Source organism: Eleutherodactylus coqui, chromosome 2, assembly GCF_035609145.1.
Source record: "Eleutherodactylus coqui strain aEleCoq1 chromosome 2, aEleCoq1.hap1, whole genome shotgun sequence".
In the NCBI taxonomy this organism is placed as follows: domain Eukaryota; kingdom Metazoa; phylum Chordata; class Amphibia; order Anura; family Eleutherodactylidae; genus Eleutherodactylus; species Eleutherodactylus coqui.
Genome location: NC_089838.1, coordinates 5,266,384 through 5,286,033, shown reverse-complemented (window position 1 = coordinate 5,286,033; position 19,650 = coordinate 5,266,384). Strand labels below are relative to the sequence as shown.

The following is a 19,650-nucleotide window of genomic DNA, read 5'->3' as shown; positions in this document are numbered from 1 at the left end:
TCACGCCCGCGGACGGGGCCTTGGGGCTCATGAACATTGCGAAATTCTGCTGTGGATTCTGTGTTTAAAAACGTGAGTAATCGCAGAATTCCGCGGTTTCTTTATTAATACTATATTAACGAAGACCTCCCGCTGTGGAAATCGGCAGGGAAATAGAACGTGCCGCAAATTTTTTCCCACAGTGGAAATCCACGTTAGAATCCCTTATGTGAGCGATGGCAGCAGGATAGCTAATAGGCTCAATAGAACCGGGAAACGCAGCAGAAATCCGTCCGCGGGCGTTAGCCCTAAGGCCAAGCGTCCACGGGTGATCTGTCATAGCGGGATCTGCGGTGATAAGTCGCACACATGACACCTTACATAGGATAACTATGGAAAGCGCAGCCCAATGTACACGAGCGGAAAATCACTCGGGAATCTTCCACCTGCGTCTAAAAATGGCGGCATGCCGCGATGAACCTGTCATTAAGATGGGTTCAGCTCAGAAATCACGGTGACATTAGTCTTCCCCCGTGGTGATATTCCGTTTTTCCGCCAGTACATCGCTGCCGCTCGGGATTTTTCTTGTTTTTTTTCCACGCGTTTTTTTTTAACCCGAAAGTCAATTGGACTTTCCAATGTTAGAAACGCATCGCACAGAAATCGCACGTTTGTGATGCGATAAAAAGGAGGCTCCGCAGAGAAACACGGGAGATGAAAGATGCAGCGGGCCGCGATTTATTTTTTTCTCATAACATTATGATTTAAAACATCACAAATCTGAAGGAAACCATTGAAAATCGTTGCTTTCATAATTCTGCGTTTTTACTTACTCTCGCATCGCGCGACTTTCTTGCCCGCATGAAGGTTCCCTAACGCATTATAATGTTATTAACCCCACACGGTGAATGTTGTCAGGAAAAAAAGCCAGAATTGCACTTTTTTGGTCACTTCGTCTCCAATTAAAAAACGTATTAAGTGGTCAGAAAGTTGTATGAACGCCAGGCTGGTACTAATAGAAACCACTGGCCGTCCCACAGAAGATGGGCCCACACAGCTATGTTGGCGCACACATGCCACGGATACGGCTGGCAGAAGATGGCAGCAGAAAATACATTTTTAAAATGTTAGATTTTTGGAAAAAAATAAACTAGTAAAACAAACGAAAACCTAGAAATTTGGTGTTCTAATGGTGCCGCCTGTAGAATAAAGAGCCGTAGAAAACAGAAGTCCCCAAAGATGGTGGATTTACAGTTTTTTTTTTTTTTCCATTTCACTCCACTTAGATTTTTTTTTTAAGTTTTTCAGTCTATTACAGGGCACATTAAATAGTAAAAAATACAACTCGTCCCACAAAAAACCAATGGATGAATAACGGGATGGAGGGAGGAAAAAACTACAATAGATAAGGGGGGGGTAGAGAGGCCTCCTGTCCACAGGCGAATTTTACTGCGTTCCCCGCGACAATAATCCAGCCACAGGGAATGCAGTGAACGCTCTCCATAGCATTGCTATAAAATGCGCAGCCCCGCTGTCCACTAGCGGGGAGTCGTAGGGATTTAAATCACAGCATGGTGCGAATTGATGCGATTGTCTGCGGTGAGCCTATCTGTCAGCACGGAGAGTCGTCAGCTCTCACCTGCTCCCCGGCAGCGGTGATCAGCGGGATATCACTATGTCCGTGGACAGGAGCCCTTAAGGCGTTAATGCTGTCCGTATCACATGTATAATACGGAAGCCAGATCTGTCTGAGCGATCCCCAAGGCTAGTATCACCCGGGTGAGTGCGATATTGCGCAGGTAAATCTTGGCATTACTGGGTTTGTGCTCATGAGATGTTTACGCGTCAGCGATGCTTTTCCTGACATATAATCTCGCATCGCTGCCGCTTATCATATACTTGCGTGATGGACAATAGAAGCTTCTAATGTTAAAACCAGGCAATGGGACCTTTTACGGCGGAAAGGCAAGTATTCTTTCCACTGGGATAATATCCATCTCCCTCCCAACCTTCTGTTGCGTCTCCCTCCGCCCCATCACCACCAGTGTGCCCCCTCTTCCCCAGCACATATACCACTTGCTCTTTTCCTCTCCTCTTGCTGCCCACTCAGGCTGTGGGGATGTAATAGCCTCGCCATTACTTTCGAGCAGCGGGCATCACTCTCGCTGCCAGCAGCGCTTCATTTGCTGTGGTCGCGGAGAACTTACCCGGGGCAGCATGGCGCTCTCTCAAAAAAATGCAGCACATAATCGGTATTACCGCGTTCATAAGGATCCAGATAACGAAATTTGTTCTTTATTGCACATGGTGAACACTCTCTTTTTTCTTTTTTTTGGTTCACCTCCCAAATAAGAGAAAAAGCAATCCAGAAGTCACATCTACCGCAAACTGGTATCAATAAATAATACAACTCTCCCTGCAAAAAGCACGCCCTCGGGGCTCCGCTGCCGGAACGTATCAATGCTATCGATCTTAGAACGCAGGGATGCAGATTCAATATTTTCTTTAAAAATGGGTTTTATTATGTAAAAGTAGTAAATATAAAGCCGCTCCCCTGTTAGCTGCTTACACGCTGCCGTTGCATGGATTGTGGCATGTGAGGCGTTACACTGCCAGGTTTCTATGCTCTTGGTAGTTGGAGCAGGAGCCTGGTTGTCAGTAGTCTGCAAAGCCACCGCTTTAAAAGGATGAATGTGCAGGTTTAAAGCCCATTAGTGAGGTGAGTACAAAGGAGTCTGGCCGTCACTAAGGAGTTAATATGCCATAAAACCCCTTTACGATGCAAGGCCACAGGATTACTGTCTCTATATGTTCGCTAACCAGACTGTATAGGTTAAAGAGAGAGGATTTAGAAGCTCCTCCTGTGTTACATTTAGCTGAAATTCTAACTAATTTAACTCTATTTGATCTCTAAAGGAAAATCTAATTTAATGGATGCGATTAGTTTTGTAATTGGGGAAAGAACGGCTAACCTGAGGGTGAAGAGCATCCGAGAACTCATTCATGGAGCAAACGTAGGGCGCCCGGTGTCCTCCACCGCCAGCGTGCACCTGATATATTGTGAGGAGAACGGGGAGGAAAAGACCTTCTCCAGGATTATAGCAGGTAATGAGGAGATGGAGCCGGCTATACACTTATTGGATCTCTGGTGCTGATCGACAGCTTCTCTGTGGGTACGGGCTCATTCACACGGACGTATGCAATGTTCGGCCCATGAATACGCTGCATACTCACGGACCAAAACCCTGCCTGTTCCCTGTGTGTTTTGACCTTTCTTGTGTTTTGTTTCACATGGAATTGCGTATTTCTGCTTGCAAAAAAGCTCCCAATCGCGTCCCGTTGATTTTTATGTGCGCAGTGAATATGCATTTATCGTGTGTATGCACTGTGGAGTTGCGAGGGGGATGTTTTGGTCTAACGTTTACCAAAATAGGACATGGAACGTTTTGTTTCACGCGTGAAAATTGCAGGTCTGAATGCCCTAATGCAAATCAGTGGAGACTCATTCCCCGTATGACGTGTGTAGTATGGAGCGTATGTACGCCTGTGTGAATGAGCCCTAAGGACAAGTCTGTCAGTGGTGGATGGAGAAGCTCCCATATCATTGATGGAAGTCTGTAACGCAAATATGGCCCTAAATCGTTGCTGACAGTAGGCAGGCGCTATGCCGGTTCCACTTAATTTTTTCCTGATTGTGCAAGCATAAGGAGATATGGCTGCTGACGTGAGCTGTGTGGGAATTGGGCTGCTTTCACACCCGCCTCAGGGCTCAGTTCAGGGTTTCCGTCTCTATGCTCTGTTTTTCAATGGAATAAAAAAAATGCAAATGAAAAAGCTTTATTTTGCTTCTGTTCCATTTGGACAGTAGACTAGCGCAGTCTGCTGCCTGAAACCTGACAGAATTGATCCATACGGAAGCTTTTCCGTTTTTTTGAAACCCTATTGAAGTCAATGAGGGTGAAAAAATGGATTTGTTTCTGTTTTTGTTTCTCGCCTCCGGAAACTGAGGAAAGAGATGGAAACCCTGAAACTGCGCCCCTAACGCAGGTCTGAAAGTAGCTTTACCTGCAATTTGCGCCATGGGCAGTCTTGCAGTGTTTACTTGCCCTCCCCTTGCCAACCGATTTGATATCTTTAGCTCCCTTGAGCTTGTACTACTTAAAGTAATAGTACTATGTACCACTCGTTCATTGGGGGACACAGCCAAGGCCGTGGGTATAGCTACCAGGAGGCGACACTAAGCAAAAAAAAGCGTTAGCTTCTCCTACTAGCTATACCCCCTCCTGCCGGCACCAGGCTAATCGATTTTTAGCTTAGTGTCGTAGGAGGCAGACAGTCTCACCTACAAAGGCCACTTTCCATTTAGCTTTTTTTCCGAAGACAAGGGAAGAACAGGGAGGCAGGACTCTCCCTGTTAACCCGGCTAGGAGGGCGAACAGAATGAAGCTAACCTTCTATTGTCTGCCTGGTTCCTCAAAATAAAAGGAGGCACATTCAGGCCCTAACCTGAATGTGGCCCGCCAGCCACAGAGCCCCCCACCCCTTTTTTTCCCCTTCTCTCCCGCATCCCATCCCTTTTCAAAGGCAGGCGATGGTGTGGGAAGAGCTCTGCTGGAACTGGGGAGCTCTCCTACCTTGGTCAAGAGGTAAGTATGCGGTTTAATGTTCGCCGCCGCCGTGCGGGCAGTAGCCTTCCTCATCTTGGCTCATACTACATTTGGGCCCTTCCCTGGTAGCGCCGGTCCGCGGTCTCAGCCCCATGTTGCAGTGGTTATATTGTGCTCCGGGCTCCGCTTTACCCTGGGACTGCTGTTAGGCTTTGGGTTCCAGCAGTGTTGGGACCTGCGCTCCAGCGGATCACTGGGGACACTGTTGGCTTCCCCGGCGTGCGCTAGCAGCGGGTCTACCCTTAAGATCTAGTCCCTGCTCTCAGGCCTACTTAGCCACACCCCCTAGCGTGTAGTGTAGGGAGGGGAAGAGAACAGCGCACCGACGGTCCCGCCCTACTCCTCTTCCAGAGTGGCCATCTTACACCTTACTGGCACCTGTAGTGCCACAGAGACTGAGCAGCGCAGCAGCATCTTCAGCAGAAGTCCACAGCTTCCCAGACAAGCTACGGACCGGGTAAGCTCTGCCTGGCGGTTAGCTCCCTTGCTGCTCTGCCCCCCTGCAATATAGTTTGCAGGTTACAATCCCGCAATTCCCAGCACCTGTCTGACTTCAGAACTTAAGAGTCAAGGATCAGCCAGAGCTCCGCATGACGCTTGCTCTCTCTGTAAGACACAATTTACATGCAGACAGGTTGAGCCATGTTGTACTATCTGTAATCCTTCGAGACAGGCGGCCGTACAACCTACTGTAGGTACCCTTCCCATCCAGGCCTCACTCTCGACTGCCAGAATGGGCCTGCTCCTTGTCACAGGTGGAGTCGGACCTTACCCGGGCATCTAACGCCCTGTGCGTCTAATTTTAGACAGGCTGGACCGCGTGTCTGCCCCTGCTCCAGATATATCCAGCGGAGATGACACTGTTAGGAGAGATTCCTCTTGCTCTGGACCGCAGAAGTTAAATAGACAGTCCGGCTTGCGGAATTCCGCATTCTCTTGGAGTGACCTGACAGCTTTCTTCCAGAGATAATAGCTACTCGGACATGCTCTCTCGGATTCAGACATGGAGGAGCAAGCTGCCAAGCTTTCTGCTATGGTAGAGAGCCTGATAGTAGCAGTGAAGGACACCTTTCAGCTGTCCGAACAGACTTCCTCCACATCAGCGGCGTCTTTTTCCTTTTGGTCGCCTAAACGTTCGCCAAAGACGTTTCTTCCTCACAAGGATTTTGATGAGGCTCAGGTAATGGAATCTTCCCGACAAGCAACTAGACATGTATCCTTTTCCAGAAGAATTTATGAAAAAATGGTCTTTGTCACCTACGGTCAACCCGCCTATGTCCCACACTGCCGATGGCGGATGCCTCATCTCTTCGAGACAGCCACAACAGGAAAATGGAATCCTTTGCTAGATTCTCTTTCGAGTCAGTGGGGTCGGCACTCGGGCTGATGTTTGCTGCGACTTGGGTTAGCAGGGCCACCACTGACTTGGCTGAACAGTTGTGTAGAGGCATCCTCTCTGGGTCTTCTCCAGAGGAACTGGCAGACATTGCGCCCCAGATGGAGCAGGTGGGAAGATTTCTCTGTGAAGCTTCCTTAGGTACAGCTAGGCTCATGGCTCGGGCATCCGCGGCGTCAGTAGCCACATCCCGAACTTTGTGGTTAAAATCCTGGAACGCTGATGCTTCCTCCAAAGGATCTCTAACTAACATTTTTCTTTGTGGGGACACGGCTGTTCGGCGCCAGTCTGGACAAAATTATTTCTGAGGCTACGGGGAAAGAGCTTGCATCTGCCTCAGAACAGCTCTAGACAACCGACAGCTCCACGGCAATGGCATTCTTAGTTTAGTTCCTTTTGCCGGTCTAGTCCCTGCAGATTGGATAACAGAAGGAACTCTCAGGAGCAGGATCAGAGGAGAAGACCGTCATTCAAGTTGAGACCTTCAAGTTGCCCAAGACTCCAGTCTGCCAAGACCCCACGCACAAAAGCTTCTGCATGAAGGGCAGCCCCCACCAACTGTGTTTAGTGTGGGTGGATGACTTGCCCGATTCAGCTAGGTTTGGCTAGCTCACATCTCTCGGACTCCTGGGTTCGGAAGGTCATTTCGGAGGGCTAGACCATAGAGTTCGCAGTCCGTCCACCCGATCGCTTCTTCAGCTGCAGAATCCAGAGGTTGCCGGCAAAAGCCAGAACCTTTTTGTGGGCAATACATGATTTATTTTCTCAAGGCGTTATCGTGCGGGTCCCCACTTCTCAGCGCTTCATGCGTTTTTATTTCAACCTTTTCGTGATGCCCAAGAAGGATGGATCTGTCAGACCATTTCTGGATCTGAAAAGGTTAAATCAGTACGTGAAGGTGTGTCGGTTCCGCATGGAATCTCTGCGAGCAGTCATTGCGTACATGGAACCGGGGGAGTTTCTCTTGTCAATAGACATCAAGGATGCGTACCTTCACATCCCCATCCGCCATGCGCATCAGTGGTTTCTTCGGTTCACTGTTCAAGCTGACCACTACCACTTCACAGCACTGCTGTTCGGATTGGTGACAGCTCCCAGAGTCCTTAGAAAGATCCTGGTGCTCCTCCATTCCAGGAGAATAGATATTTGGATGACGTCATGATAAAGGCTCCGAATCGGCGGGCAAACCTGGAGAGTCTTCACATGACGATGGACACGTTAACCAGGTTTGGATGGATCATCAACTGTCAGAAGTCGTCACTGACAACGCATGAAATTAATAATGCTTTGTTTCGACACAGCTCAGAAGCATGTTCTAATCTCGACAGCGAAGCAATGCCATCTCCAGAGACAGGTTCGCTCCTTGCGAACCTAGCGCTTGGTGAATATCCAACACTATAGGATAGTATTGGGAGTAAAGGTATTCGCCTCTGAGGCGATTCTGTTTGCTCAGTTACACACCCGGTCTCTCCAGTGGAACATCCTGTCAAGGTGGGGCAAGGCAGTGAGCTCCCTCAATCAATCATTGATCAGGATTCCGCTGAAGACACAGCACTCCCTCCGTTGGTGGCTGGACTCCTCCTCGGGTACAGACGCCAGCCTTTCGGACCTGGGAGGGTACTCTACGGAACCTAATGTCACAGGGGACCTGGACCGGACGGGAAGCCATACTTCCATTGAACATGTTGGAGCTTCGGGCCATTTTCTGGGCGCTATAGCACTTCGCCCACCAGTTGACGTGTTATGCGGTGCGAGTGCAAATGGACAACGCGACCGCTGTTGCATTAGTAAACCATCAGGGCAGAATCCACAGCAGGAGGGTCATGGTGGAAGTAGCAAAGATCTTGACCTGCACCGAAGATTACCTTCCCGCACTATCGTCTGTGCACATTGGGAGTGGAGAACTGGATAATCAATTTCCTCAGCAGGGAAACGGTCAATTCAGGATAGTGGGAGCTCCATCCCAACGTCTTTCAGGCTGTTTTTTCAGAGGTGGGGACAGCCAGATGTCGATTTAATGGCGTCTAGATTCAACCACAAGTGCCCAATCTTTGTAGCCAGGTTGAAGGATCCCAGAGCAACAGCGGTGGACACGCTGAAACTCCATGGACAGAATTCCAGTTTCCCTACGTGTCCCTTCCCCACCCCTTTCCACTCATTCCCCAATTGCTCAAGACAATCGGGAGGGAGTGGCTCCCAGTAATTCTCATTGCTCCAGATTGGCCTCGACGAACGTGGTACATGGAACTCGTTCAGTTACTGGCAGACGCTCCTTGGCGTCCCCTCTGCGAGAGGATCTACTCTTACAAGGACCCCTCTACCACCCAAGTTTATCCATGCTACGTTTGGCTGTTGAAGCCGCAGTCTTGAGAACACGGGGATTTTCGGACCTAGTGATCTGAACAATGATTAAGGCTAGATAGCCGTCCTCTTCCAGCGTGTACCATTGCGTGTGGAAGGAGTTTGTCCTATGGTGTGAACAACGGGGGGTTCACCCTATGCATTTTTCGTTGTCTCGCCTCCTGTCCTTTCTTTCCAGCCTTAGTTGCCTCAAGGAACAGATATCTGTCTTGTCCGTCCTTTTTCAGCAACTTCTGGCATCTAGGTCAGCAGTGCGTACTTTCCAACAGGGAGTCGCACATGCTGCACCTCCGTACCATTCCCCGGGACCACCTTTGGATCTAAACCTTCTGCTGGACACATTGCAGGCTCATCCGTTCTAGCCGCTGAGGGAGGTTCCAGCACGACAATTGACCTGGAAGGTGGCCCTCCTGGTAGCAGTTACCTCCATCTGTCGGGTTTCTGAAATTCCAGCGCTGTCAGCAAAGCCACTGTTCATGGTGTTCTACCAGGATAAGGTAGTATTGCATCCAATCCCATCTTTTCTCCCCAAGGTGGTGTCAGCTTTCCATCTCAACGAGGACATCGTGTTGTCGTCATTCTGTCGTTCCACGGTTCACGCGAGAGAAGGGCACTGCACAGACTAGACCCTTTTTCTACGTTTTCTCGTGTGCATACCTTTGCTTTAGTGGATGCCTCTCGCAGTCGAAGAGTCTTACAGACAGCTGTAAACTAACCACATGTTCCCATCATTTTCCCGCCCTCGAGGGACTTCTCTGGAACGTCTCACGGTCCTGACTGTGGCCCCCGGTGACACAAGTGAGAAAAGAGGATTTTGTACTTACTGTTAAATCCCTTTCTCGTCTTGTTCATTGGGGACACAGCACCCACCCATGTTATGTTTATATGACGTGTTTAGCGTCCTGGTTGGTAACTTGGTTCTTGTAAGTTGCACGTGGTGCTGTTTGGTTGCAGTTGTAACTGTCATATTGTTGATTATTGTTTCTTCATATCCTGCGTGGCTACCCCTACTGCTGGCATACAAACTGATTAGCCTGGTGCCGGCAGGAGAGGGTATAGCTAGCAGGAAGAGCTAACGCTATTTTTGCTTAATGTCGCCTCCTAGTGGCAGTAGCTATACCTACGGTCTTGGCTGTGTCCCCCAATGAACGTGATGAGAAAGGGATTTTACGGTAAGTACAAAGTCCTCTCTTTTTGATGCTGATTTTCCACAGCAGAAAATCCACATAATTTCCGCCCTGTGTGAACGTACCCATAGGCTGCATTCAAACCCCACAGATTTGTAGCAGATCACAGCAAAATCTGCAGCAAATCAGCGACGTGTAAAGGCACCCTTAGGCTGCGGTCACACAGCGTAAATCCTGCAGTAATCTTGCCGAGTGACCGCAGTCTGCATGGAGATTCCGTGGCCATTTCGCCCTGTGTGACCCCAGCCTTAGGCCGCCTGCACACGAGCAGAAATTCCGCGACGGGATTTCCCGCGGAATTTCCGCCGCTGGAAGCCTGCATAGGATTGCGTTAACAAACGCAATCGTATGCAGATGGCCGCGAGAAATATCGCGCGGCAAACAAATCGCGGCGTGCTCTATTTCTGTGTGGGGCTCAGCGAGCCCCGCACAGAAATGTCACTCACCCGCCGCCGGCTCCGGTCTGCGCATGCGCCAGCTGCGAGGCAAGCCGGCACATCAAACAGCCGGAGCTGGCGGGCGCGGGTGAGTGTGCGCTGGTCCCTGCAGGCGCCCGGGTTGGGTCCCGCGGCGAGAATCCTCGCCGCCGGATCCGACCTGCCCGTCTGCAGCCGGCCTTAGGGTTGTTCACATGTAGAAGAATCGGTGTGTATTTTCCACAGTGGAAAATCTGCTTCAAAACCCCAACATTGATGCAAATTGTGTTTCCAATCCGCAGCAGAATTCATCCCTGCAATTGAAAGAGTTGCATCTGCTGAAGATCAATGTCACAATCCGCACCCTTAAAGCTCCACGGTCTCACCGATTCAGTTCTGTGGTAGAGATGTAACTTTTTTTGTCATATGAACTTTATGGTGACATGCGCAACTTCAGCGCTCAACATCAACCGTCTCCAGTCCTTCACGTCCGTCTGTGATGGTGTATTTGATTCCATAGAACTATCCATTTAGAGTTGATGAATGATGTTAGTGAGGTCGCATCTAACTATAACATATAGTAATGGTAAAGTGTGTTTCTAGGGAACTCTTCAGACTACCGGCTGAATAATGAGCAGGTGGGACGCGCAGAGTATGTCTCGCACCTAGAAACAATTGGAATAATTGTAAAGGCCAGAAACTGTCTAGTGTTTCAGGTAAGGTTATAAGCAGCTCCGCTTTTTTACATTAGTCACTGATGCTTGACACAGTTTTGCGTCCCTTCATTTGGGGACATATTTGTCGTAGCTGGTGGGCTATCTACTAAGGGGCACAAGAAGCCACTCTGCCTTGGCCTCAGTGACAGGGTAGCAAACTGAATCTTTGCCCTAGGGGAATGCGCCTACCCCCAGTGGCTTAGTATTGCTGCATTCACACGGGCTAATTTTCAATACAGCTATCTGCCAGGCACATAGGCATTGAAAGTTGTTGCAGGGCACATGTGTGACTACCTCTTCATCAAACTCCTCCTCACTGTTCTCATGCAGTGAGGAGAAACAGGGGCTCAAGAACCTCATTCTAGTTATCTTGGGGAACCCAGTAATCAGACACTTATTATTCCACTTGTCATTCGGGTGTGTCCCTAGCTAAAGGATAACTGTCAGCTGTTAACTTCCAGGAGGAATAATGGAGGGATGGACAGCACAATGCAGAATTCTAAAAGAAGATTCTTTAGAGCGTTACTTTTTTTTTTTCTATGAGGAATTCAAGTGCTGATTAAAACCGATTTATTTTTTTTTCCGGAGAGATGCGATGCTGTGGTTTTTTTTAGGGCCCCACTAACTAAGGGGTAACAAAATTCACACGTTTTCTGCGTACTACAGAGTTGCGTATGAGCATAGAGTTGCGTATGACTTTCATCGTTTAAAACTGTATACTGCCTCTGTATGGAATATTCAACTAGGCTGTTAAATAGAGTTGAGAAGGCATGCCGCCGTATTCCCAGCCTGACACCGGCTACAACGACACTTTGTTGGGTGAATGGGACCCCATGGATGCACCTAACAGACACTACAAACACCATGTGAATAGACTCGGCATGAAAGATCCATTGAGCAATAATGTATTTACAGCTGATTGTTGCCGCATGCATTTACACCTAACAACTATTGTGCAAACCACTCAAATCTAAAAACGATTCACATGATAATTGTGGCGTGTTAAAAGAACCCTAAAGTTTCACTCACGCTGCCGTATGCGTAAAACCATACGTGGATCACGCAGCGTTTAACTGGACTGTGGAGCCGGGCGCTGAGTTGCTATCGCTGCATATGACAGCAAGTGCACTGGGCATGACGCTGTATTTTGCACACGCTGTAATGTGCAGTGTAACCTTTTTTTTTTTAAATTCCCCACTCTTGTCTATAGCAAGGTTGTATGTGTATCATTGCCCATACTCACCGTATTGCATATGACAGCGTTGCATACGCTATCCATAGAAAAGTACAGGGCTGTCCCTGCATGATACACGATGAAATAGAGCATGTCGCGATCTTTTTCACGAGCGTATCTACATGCAGTGATTACACGCTAATGAGAATGGATCAATAAGAGTTAGAGATGAGCGAACGTACTCGGTTCGGGTGTTTTTTTTTGGACTCAAGCACCGCTTTTTCCGAGTAACTGACTACTTGGACAAAAAGATGCGGGGGGAACAGGGGGGAGCTCTCTCTCTTCCCCCCACTCCCCTCTGCAACCCCCGGCGCCCCCGAATCTTTTCGTCCAAGTAGTCAGTTACTCGGAAAAAGCGGTGCTCGAGTCCAAAAACACTCGAACAGAGTACGTTTGCTCATCTCTAATAAGAGTCCATCTACTTTCAATGATTCCATTCAGCGCGTATCACATGGCCGTGCATCTCGTGCGTAATACACGGTGAAATCAAGGTTGTGTGAATAAGCACTGAGAATTCAAGTTGAGCCCATTCTCACTGTTGCTTGGAGTTTGTCTACATCACAGGCTGGGATTGTGGCTCCTGTGTGCATGACGTCCCTCCTTATTTAACCTTCATATTCTATCGTAATGCCAGGGCGAGGTGGAGTCTATTGCAATGAAAAAGCCGAAAGAAAGAACTCATCTTTTTGAGCAGATAAGCAACTCCTTAGAATTTGCTATACCATATGAAAAACTGAAGAAAATGATGTCACAGGCTGACGAAGATGCACAGTTCAGTTACAACAAGAAGAAAAATGCAGCATTGGAGCGAAAGGAAGCCAAACTAGAAAAGGAAGAGGTAGGGTTTTTTTTAAAGGGGTTCTATCCTCAGGCTAGATCATCAATAGTTGGTTGGTTGAGGCCCGCCCCTTGGGAACCTGGAAGCTGGTCTGTTGCACACTGACAGTGCCAGTACACACTGGTGTAGTGGCTTACGTTTTTAACTGCAGGTGCAGTTCCCATTGATTTCAACGAAACCTGCAACTGCAGTTTCAAGCGCTGGCCATCAAATAGGCTGGAACAGTGTATACTGATACTGTCAGTGGGCGCCCGATCAGCTGATCAGCCGGGTTCCTGAGCAGCGGCCTCAGGCCGATCAACTATTGTTGAAATCCTGAGTATACATTATGAATAGTATTTTCATGGAAACCCCCCTTAAGACTAGACAGCTGTTACACCATGTATGCTGGAAGTTTTATACTATATAGTACAAAGCAGAGAATACAGTTTTAGTAATAAAATGATATCATTTTTGGACCATAAAGTATTTCAGCAAACGAAGACTTCTGCCGGTGGTCTTAGGTAGTGGAGGGGATAAGGTAACTGAAGATGATGTGCATACTGGGTTCAGGTGCTCTGTACTGATCTCAGCACTGCTTGGCTGGGACAGAGAGGACTGTGTGGCTATGTTATCTGTGTTTGGGGAGAGTGCTGTATGTTCCATCATTAAAGGGGTTTCCCTACTCAAACATTTATTCCCTATCTACGGCATTGGGATAAATGTGTGATCACTGCAGTTCTAAGTGCTGGCACCCCCAGCAATCCCGAGTGGTGGATGCCAAATGCCCCTCCGGAGGTGGGTCGGAGGTGTGCATGTGTTATCACTGTTCCATTTGCTTTTATGGATAGGAGGAGGGAGGTGCACTTGGCTATCTCTTGCCATTCCATAAAAGTGAAGGGAGCAGTGATCACTCATGCACACCGATGTTCTGTTCACGTGCATTTGAGGTGCGCCATTTTTGGGATCGCTGGGGGTCACAGCGGTTGCACCTTCAGTGATCAGACATTTATCTCCTATCCAGTAAATAACCCCTTAAGGTCCAAGCGGGATAAATTTACAGTGCTGGGTCCTGGGCTTTAATCTCAGCTGCTAGCGGAAGTACGGCGCAGAAGTAAAGCAAGTCGGGTCCTCAGCTGTCAGACACAGCCAAGGACCAAGACTAGCAGTTTCTAACTGCTTCTGCCTTCTCCTTTTCAGGCTACATAGCGCTGAATGAGCACTATGTACTGAAGACTGAAAGTGGAACTATTGCTTTCACTATGCAACCCAGCAATCGCGGGACTGCTGGGTGTACTGTCACAGAAGAGCTGCAGGGTCGAAGCAGACCCTGATCAGCTCAGTTAGTGACTATTGTCACTACAGGAAGATGTTTTTTTCTGTAACTGGGTCTTCTATGGATGTGTCTTCTATGGATGCCCCAGCTGCAGTGGAAAAGTGTGAAATAAATAATGTGAATGTCCCTTAGAGATCTTATGACGATAAGGATGATATAGATTGTGAAAAAAATACAAAAAAAGTTTAAAAAAATGTAATATAAAACAAAAATATACATAAAAGAAATGACCCATCACTGATGCCAATCAAAACAGTCGCCATATGCCCCCTGTAATTCAAAACTATACAAATTATATATCAAAACGTCCGAAACAAAATGAGTAACCCATTCCCAAACTTTATTTTAGTGTAATACTAATTTTAAAAATAAACTATACATTTTAAAACACTTTTTTAGCTTTTTACCCAAAATAAAACTAAAAAATGGAAAAAAAAATCAGTGATAGAATGGCTGTGATTGGCTGAAGCCACATGTGTTTTAGCCAATCACAGCTTTCAATGATGTCATTGAATGGCTGTGATTGGCTGACGGCGTGTGTTAGCTAATCACAGTATTAGCTTTCTGGAGGCGGGGATTTCAAGCCCCGCATTCAGAAAGCAATGCTCTGCCGGGGACCAGGAGGGAGCGACATCCTGCAGCAGTGCCACAGAACGCCGGGGGAGGTGAGCAATGATTTTTTTTTTTTTGCTCCGCTGTATTCCCGGCGTATAAGGTGACAGTTGTGGGGTCGTCTTATACGCCCCGTCGCCTTATACGCCGGAATATACGGTACTTCTCTCCTGTCCACAGGATAGATGAGTGTTTCCCAACTCTAGCTCTCAGGGCACCCCAACAGGTCATGTTTTCAGGATTTCCTCAGTGTTGCAAAGGTGATGTAATTATTATCAGTGCATCAGACATTGCCATGGGTGTTCTTACTTTAGGATATCCTGAAAACATTACCTGTTGGGAAACCCTGCAATAGGGGATAATTATCTGATTAATGGGGGTACAACTGCTGGGATCTCCCTCAATCCTGAGAATGAGGATCCTGAGTATCCCTGAATGTATGGGGTGGTAGTCACTTGTGCACACTACCACTCCATTCATTACATTGGCACTGTCAGATAGCCAAGGACAAACGTTTGGCAATTTCCACCTGTCCCATTGACATGAATGGAGAGATTGTGCATACTTGTGACCACTGCTCTATTCTTTCCATGGCACTCTGTTTTGGTCCAGCCGTCATACGGGGAATAGGGGATAATACTTTTCACGGAAGAACTCCATTAAAGGGGTTTTCACATCTTCTAAAGTCATGGCATATCACTAGGGTCTGCCAACATTTATGGGCAGTAAGGGCTCCGCTTCTGAGATCCCACTAATCCTGAGATTGAAAGGGGTGCAGCACTGATACAACCTGTGCTCCCTTCACTCTTTCCATTCATAGCGTCATTCCCAGCCACCTGCTCTGCAGCCCGACTGACTCCAGACTGGAAGAGAGAGATATACATACAAAGAAATGATGTAATGCACTCCTGGTCTGTGTAGGAAAACCTTTCCATCAAATGATGAATGGGAGTTACACTACAGCAATGCAACAGAATTTATAGTCCCATACTGGGAAATTGGACTCGGAGCAGGAAATAGTAAATGTTCTTAGGAAAACTGTATTGTCAGACAACCCTTTGTGGAACTTATTACTATAGCAAAGGATGAGGATTATTACACTATATACGCTGTATTGCCTCTGTTCTTGAATTGGTTGCACAATATTTTGGCATATCTGCAGGCAGACATTTACAAGAAACTACAACAGCAAGTACGTGGCAGCAAAGTGAAGCTCCAGCTGTTTCAACTTTACTACAATAAGAATAAGCTGGAATCTTTATTGAGGAGCTTAGAAGAAAAACAGGTCGATACTAATAGCCAAAAAGAGCAGCTTGAACATTGTGAGTCTGAACTGAAGGCAGCAAAGAAGGATCTGGGAAGGGCGAGCAGAGAATTGCAGCAGATCGAAAAAGAAATAAAGTAAGCGCATATGAGCTGACTGTTACCCCGGTAATATGAATTGTCATAGGCGTTTTATTAGACAGCTCCATCTAGTAATGTGTTGGACCCCCTTTGATTTAAAGCAGGGGTGTCAAACTCATTTTCACCCAGGGCTACATCAGCCTTACGCTTTATTTACATGACCGTATGTATGCAGCTATGTAGCTGCGTCAAAAAATTGCGATCATCTGAAGCTTTGGATTCCAACGTATTAGAATATATTCAAATGAATAATTTTTGGACACCTAAAAAAGTTGTCCTGGGAAAAATAGCACATCGGTATTCAGTTCCTGACTTTAGAAGCTCTGTCAAAAGATAGGTCTTGCCCTTTCCTTTGCCGGGATATGCAGGAAGCTCCCATAGACTTCTATGGAAATGGGGGGAAAAAGGATGCAGTTACTCGGTGTACAGCTGGCTCTATTTAAGCATTAGTAGTCATTCTAAGGATTTCTGACGATCGATAGATTTCTGCTTTGCACCGGATTGTTTTGCTGATGTGGAGCGCCCGCCTGTGTGAATTGCTAAAATTCTGACCTCGATTGCGGCAATATTTCATTTTTGCTATTTATTTATTTTTTCACGGTGTGTACAGCCGACCGTAAAAAACGCATATGGTTGTGTGAAAAAGCCCATATGGTCTCCTTCAAAGGGCCAATCGTAATTGTCTAGTAAGGGCTCGTTCGCATAAGTGTAATACACAGTGAATAGAACCCATTGATTTAAATGGGTTCGTTCACATAAGCGTATATTTTCACGCCATGACCATTTCAATTGGTCTGCCTGTATTCTTTTTTTGCATGTGTAATTATTCAGTGTATTTGCGAACCTTAAAACATGCCAGAATGGCTGAAAACCGCAGGCGTAAACCAGTCTTGGTCTAGCAAATATGCAGTGTATTTGTATAACCAAAATGTGCTTACGCTCACCCCACTTGCACCACCTGACCGGAGCTACAGGTGGGGTGAGTAGAATTCCCTTAAAGGGGTTCTCCAGGCAGCGCCCGCCTGATATATTGTGGTTAGGGCAAAAGCACTCCTTCTGACCCCTGTGCAGCTGTCAGCGCTTGTAATTGCAAGCGCAGTTCTCATTGAAGTCAATGGAAGCTATGCTTGTGATTGCAGGCTGGGGTCCCATTGATTTCAGTGAAAACTGTGCCTGCAATTATGAGCTCCGACCACTGCCCAGGGGATGGAGCAGTGACTTCTGCTCCGACCCTGGTGTATCCCGGCGGGCGCTGCCTGGATAATCCCCTTAGTCTTTAATTCATGGCCGGGGGTCCTTGTGTTTGACATATTTGACTTAAAGTATTGCAAAAGTTCGTTGTGGCCTCCATCCACAGGTATCGGGGGGGTAAGCCAAGAAAACATTCCGCACACCATTACTTCACCAACCTGGAAGGGGTCACTGATTCATGCTGTTTTTGCCAAATTCTGAGCTCCCATAAGCACTGTGCAACAGAAATGTAGAATCGTCTGAATCAATACCATGGCCACTTCATTCTGAAGTTTAGTGGGGTCCCAGATGTCAGATCCATTCTGATCAAAAAGTAATGGATATCCTAACTCTAAGGAACAAGTTGCTTGACTGTGCAGCACCTGTTGGCCAGGATGATTCCTGACATCCTCTTCTGACCCCTTTTGGTGACAAGTTGTTAACCTCCGCTTCATCCCCTTTTGCTGGGTATTTTTCCCCAGTCACCCCTTTCTCATTATGGTTGGTTAGCGCTTCTTTGGGTAGAGCCAGATTAATTGCAGCCAGTTCCTCAAGTGGAAAAGCCTACAAGAATTATTTACGTAGTTGCTACTGTGTGTATGTAGACAAAGTGCTCATGGTGAGTGACACCCAGTCCCAAGGGGCATCCAAGGAGAGCTAATGCAAGCAGAGAGTCTAGGGAATAAAAGTGCGCCAGATGGAAACTACCAGTGACGGGAAAAAGAGACTCGGGCACCAAACGAATATATGGATGTAGAAGGCATTACGTCTGAAGAGGACTTCTATGTGTAGTCAATAAGTGGAGATCGTAAGGAAATTGTGAATCCTTAGTACTTCTAGGAAGTAAATATTTATTGACAAACAAATGTGTTTCGGAGCTAAAACTGCTCCTTTTTCGAGTCCGCAGCTGGCTCTGTTTCTCGGTCCATGTTTCCACGCAGTACTATAGCGACTAGTCTGCGAGAACATTGTGGGATTATTTTTGGTGTCACGCTTTGTATGGCAAACAAATTAGGGCTATGACTTCTGTGTGGACTTTATAACTGTACTGGCGCCACTAAATATGGACGCTGCACTGTGAGAGATCTGTAAGCACTAATATATGGCAATAGCGTGGAGACAGGCGGCTGGGAACACACTAATTTAGTGCATCAATAGGTCTGGACACTGAAGGCCCATTTACATGCAACGATTATAGCTCAAAATGTGTTTAAACAAAGAAATTTGCGTGATAACCGTTACGTGTAAACGCGCGGCCATTGTGCACTATTTGTTCACTTGTAGAGATGAGCGAGCATACTCGCTAAGGGCAATTGCTCGAGCATTGCCCTTAGCGAGTACCTGCCCGCTCGAGAGAAGAGGTTTGGCTGCCGGCGCGGGTGACAGGTGAGTTGCGGAGGGGGGGGGGAGGGATCCCCCCGCTCTCCCCCACCGTTCCCTGCCTGCCGCCGGCAGCCGAACCTTTTCTCTCGAGCGGGAAGGTACTCGCTAATCACTATTCACTTGTCGTTTATTTATTAATTAAGGATGGTGCGGTCATCTAAGTTTAAATTCATACTATGATTGCAGTGTCATTTTGGGGCATGTGCTGGAAAAACACTTGGCTCATATGTCAAATGTATTCATAGTCCCCCATTTACCCGACCAAAAGTCAAAAATGTATCCTTTTAACCCCTCTAAGGGTGCATTCACACAAACGTATATCGGCTCGGTTTTCACGCCGAGCCGATATACGTTGTCTCTCTCTGCAGGAGGGGGGGGGGGGATGGAAGAGCCAGAAGCAGGAACTGAGCTCCCGCCCCCTCTCCGCCCCTCTGCACTATTTGCAATGAGAGGAGGTGGGACGGGGGCAGGGCTAAGGGCCGGGAATTAGCCCCACCCCGTCCCACCTCTCCCCATTGCAAATAGTGCAGAGGGGCGGAGAGGAGGCAGAGAGGGGGCGGGAGCTCAGTTCCTGCTCCTGGCTCTTCCATCCCCCCCCCCCCCCCCCCTGCATACGAGGACAACGTATATCGGCTCGGCGTGAAAACAGAGCCGATGTACGTTCGTGTGAATGCACCCTTAAGCTGATATACATCGGTAGGCGTTTATTTAGCTCCATTGAGTAGCACAGCCTGCTGCACTATTCCTTGCAGAGGCATTCCACAATAAGAGGTTGAATAGCCTTATGAGCGACATGCGCTATAGTGTACATACACTGGCATATGGAGGAGCTGCGATGCTAGCAAAAGTTTTAGACGGGTGTGAAATAAAATGCTGCAAAGTAAGAATGCTTTAAAAAATATATAAGTGTTT

General features: G+C 47.5%; 1 protein-coding gene across 3 annotated transcripts in view; it reads left to right on the top strand.

Annotated features, from left to right (window-relative positions):
* SMC1B (structural maintenance of chromosomes 1B) overlaps nucleotides 1-19,650 on the top strand; it is an 86,335-nt gene that overhangs the window by 2,507 nt on the left and 64,178 nt on the right. For all 3 annotated transcript variants that reach the window (XM_066590208.1, XM_066590206.1, XM_066590209.1), the window contains exons 2-5: nucleotides 2,896-3,084; nucleotides 10,610-10,722; nucleotides 12,591-12,794; nucleotides 15,884-16,122. In XM_066590208.1, coding sequence (XP_066446305.1) covers nucleotides 2,896-3,084; nucleotides 10,610-10,722; nucleotides 12,591-12,794; nucleotides 15,884-16,122 — 745 coding nt within the window. The remainder of the gene's footprint in view (nucleotides 1-2,895; nucleotides 3,085-10,609; nucleotides 10,723-12,590; nucleotides 12,795-15,883; nucleotides 16,123-19,650) is intronic.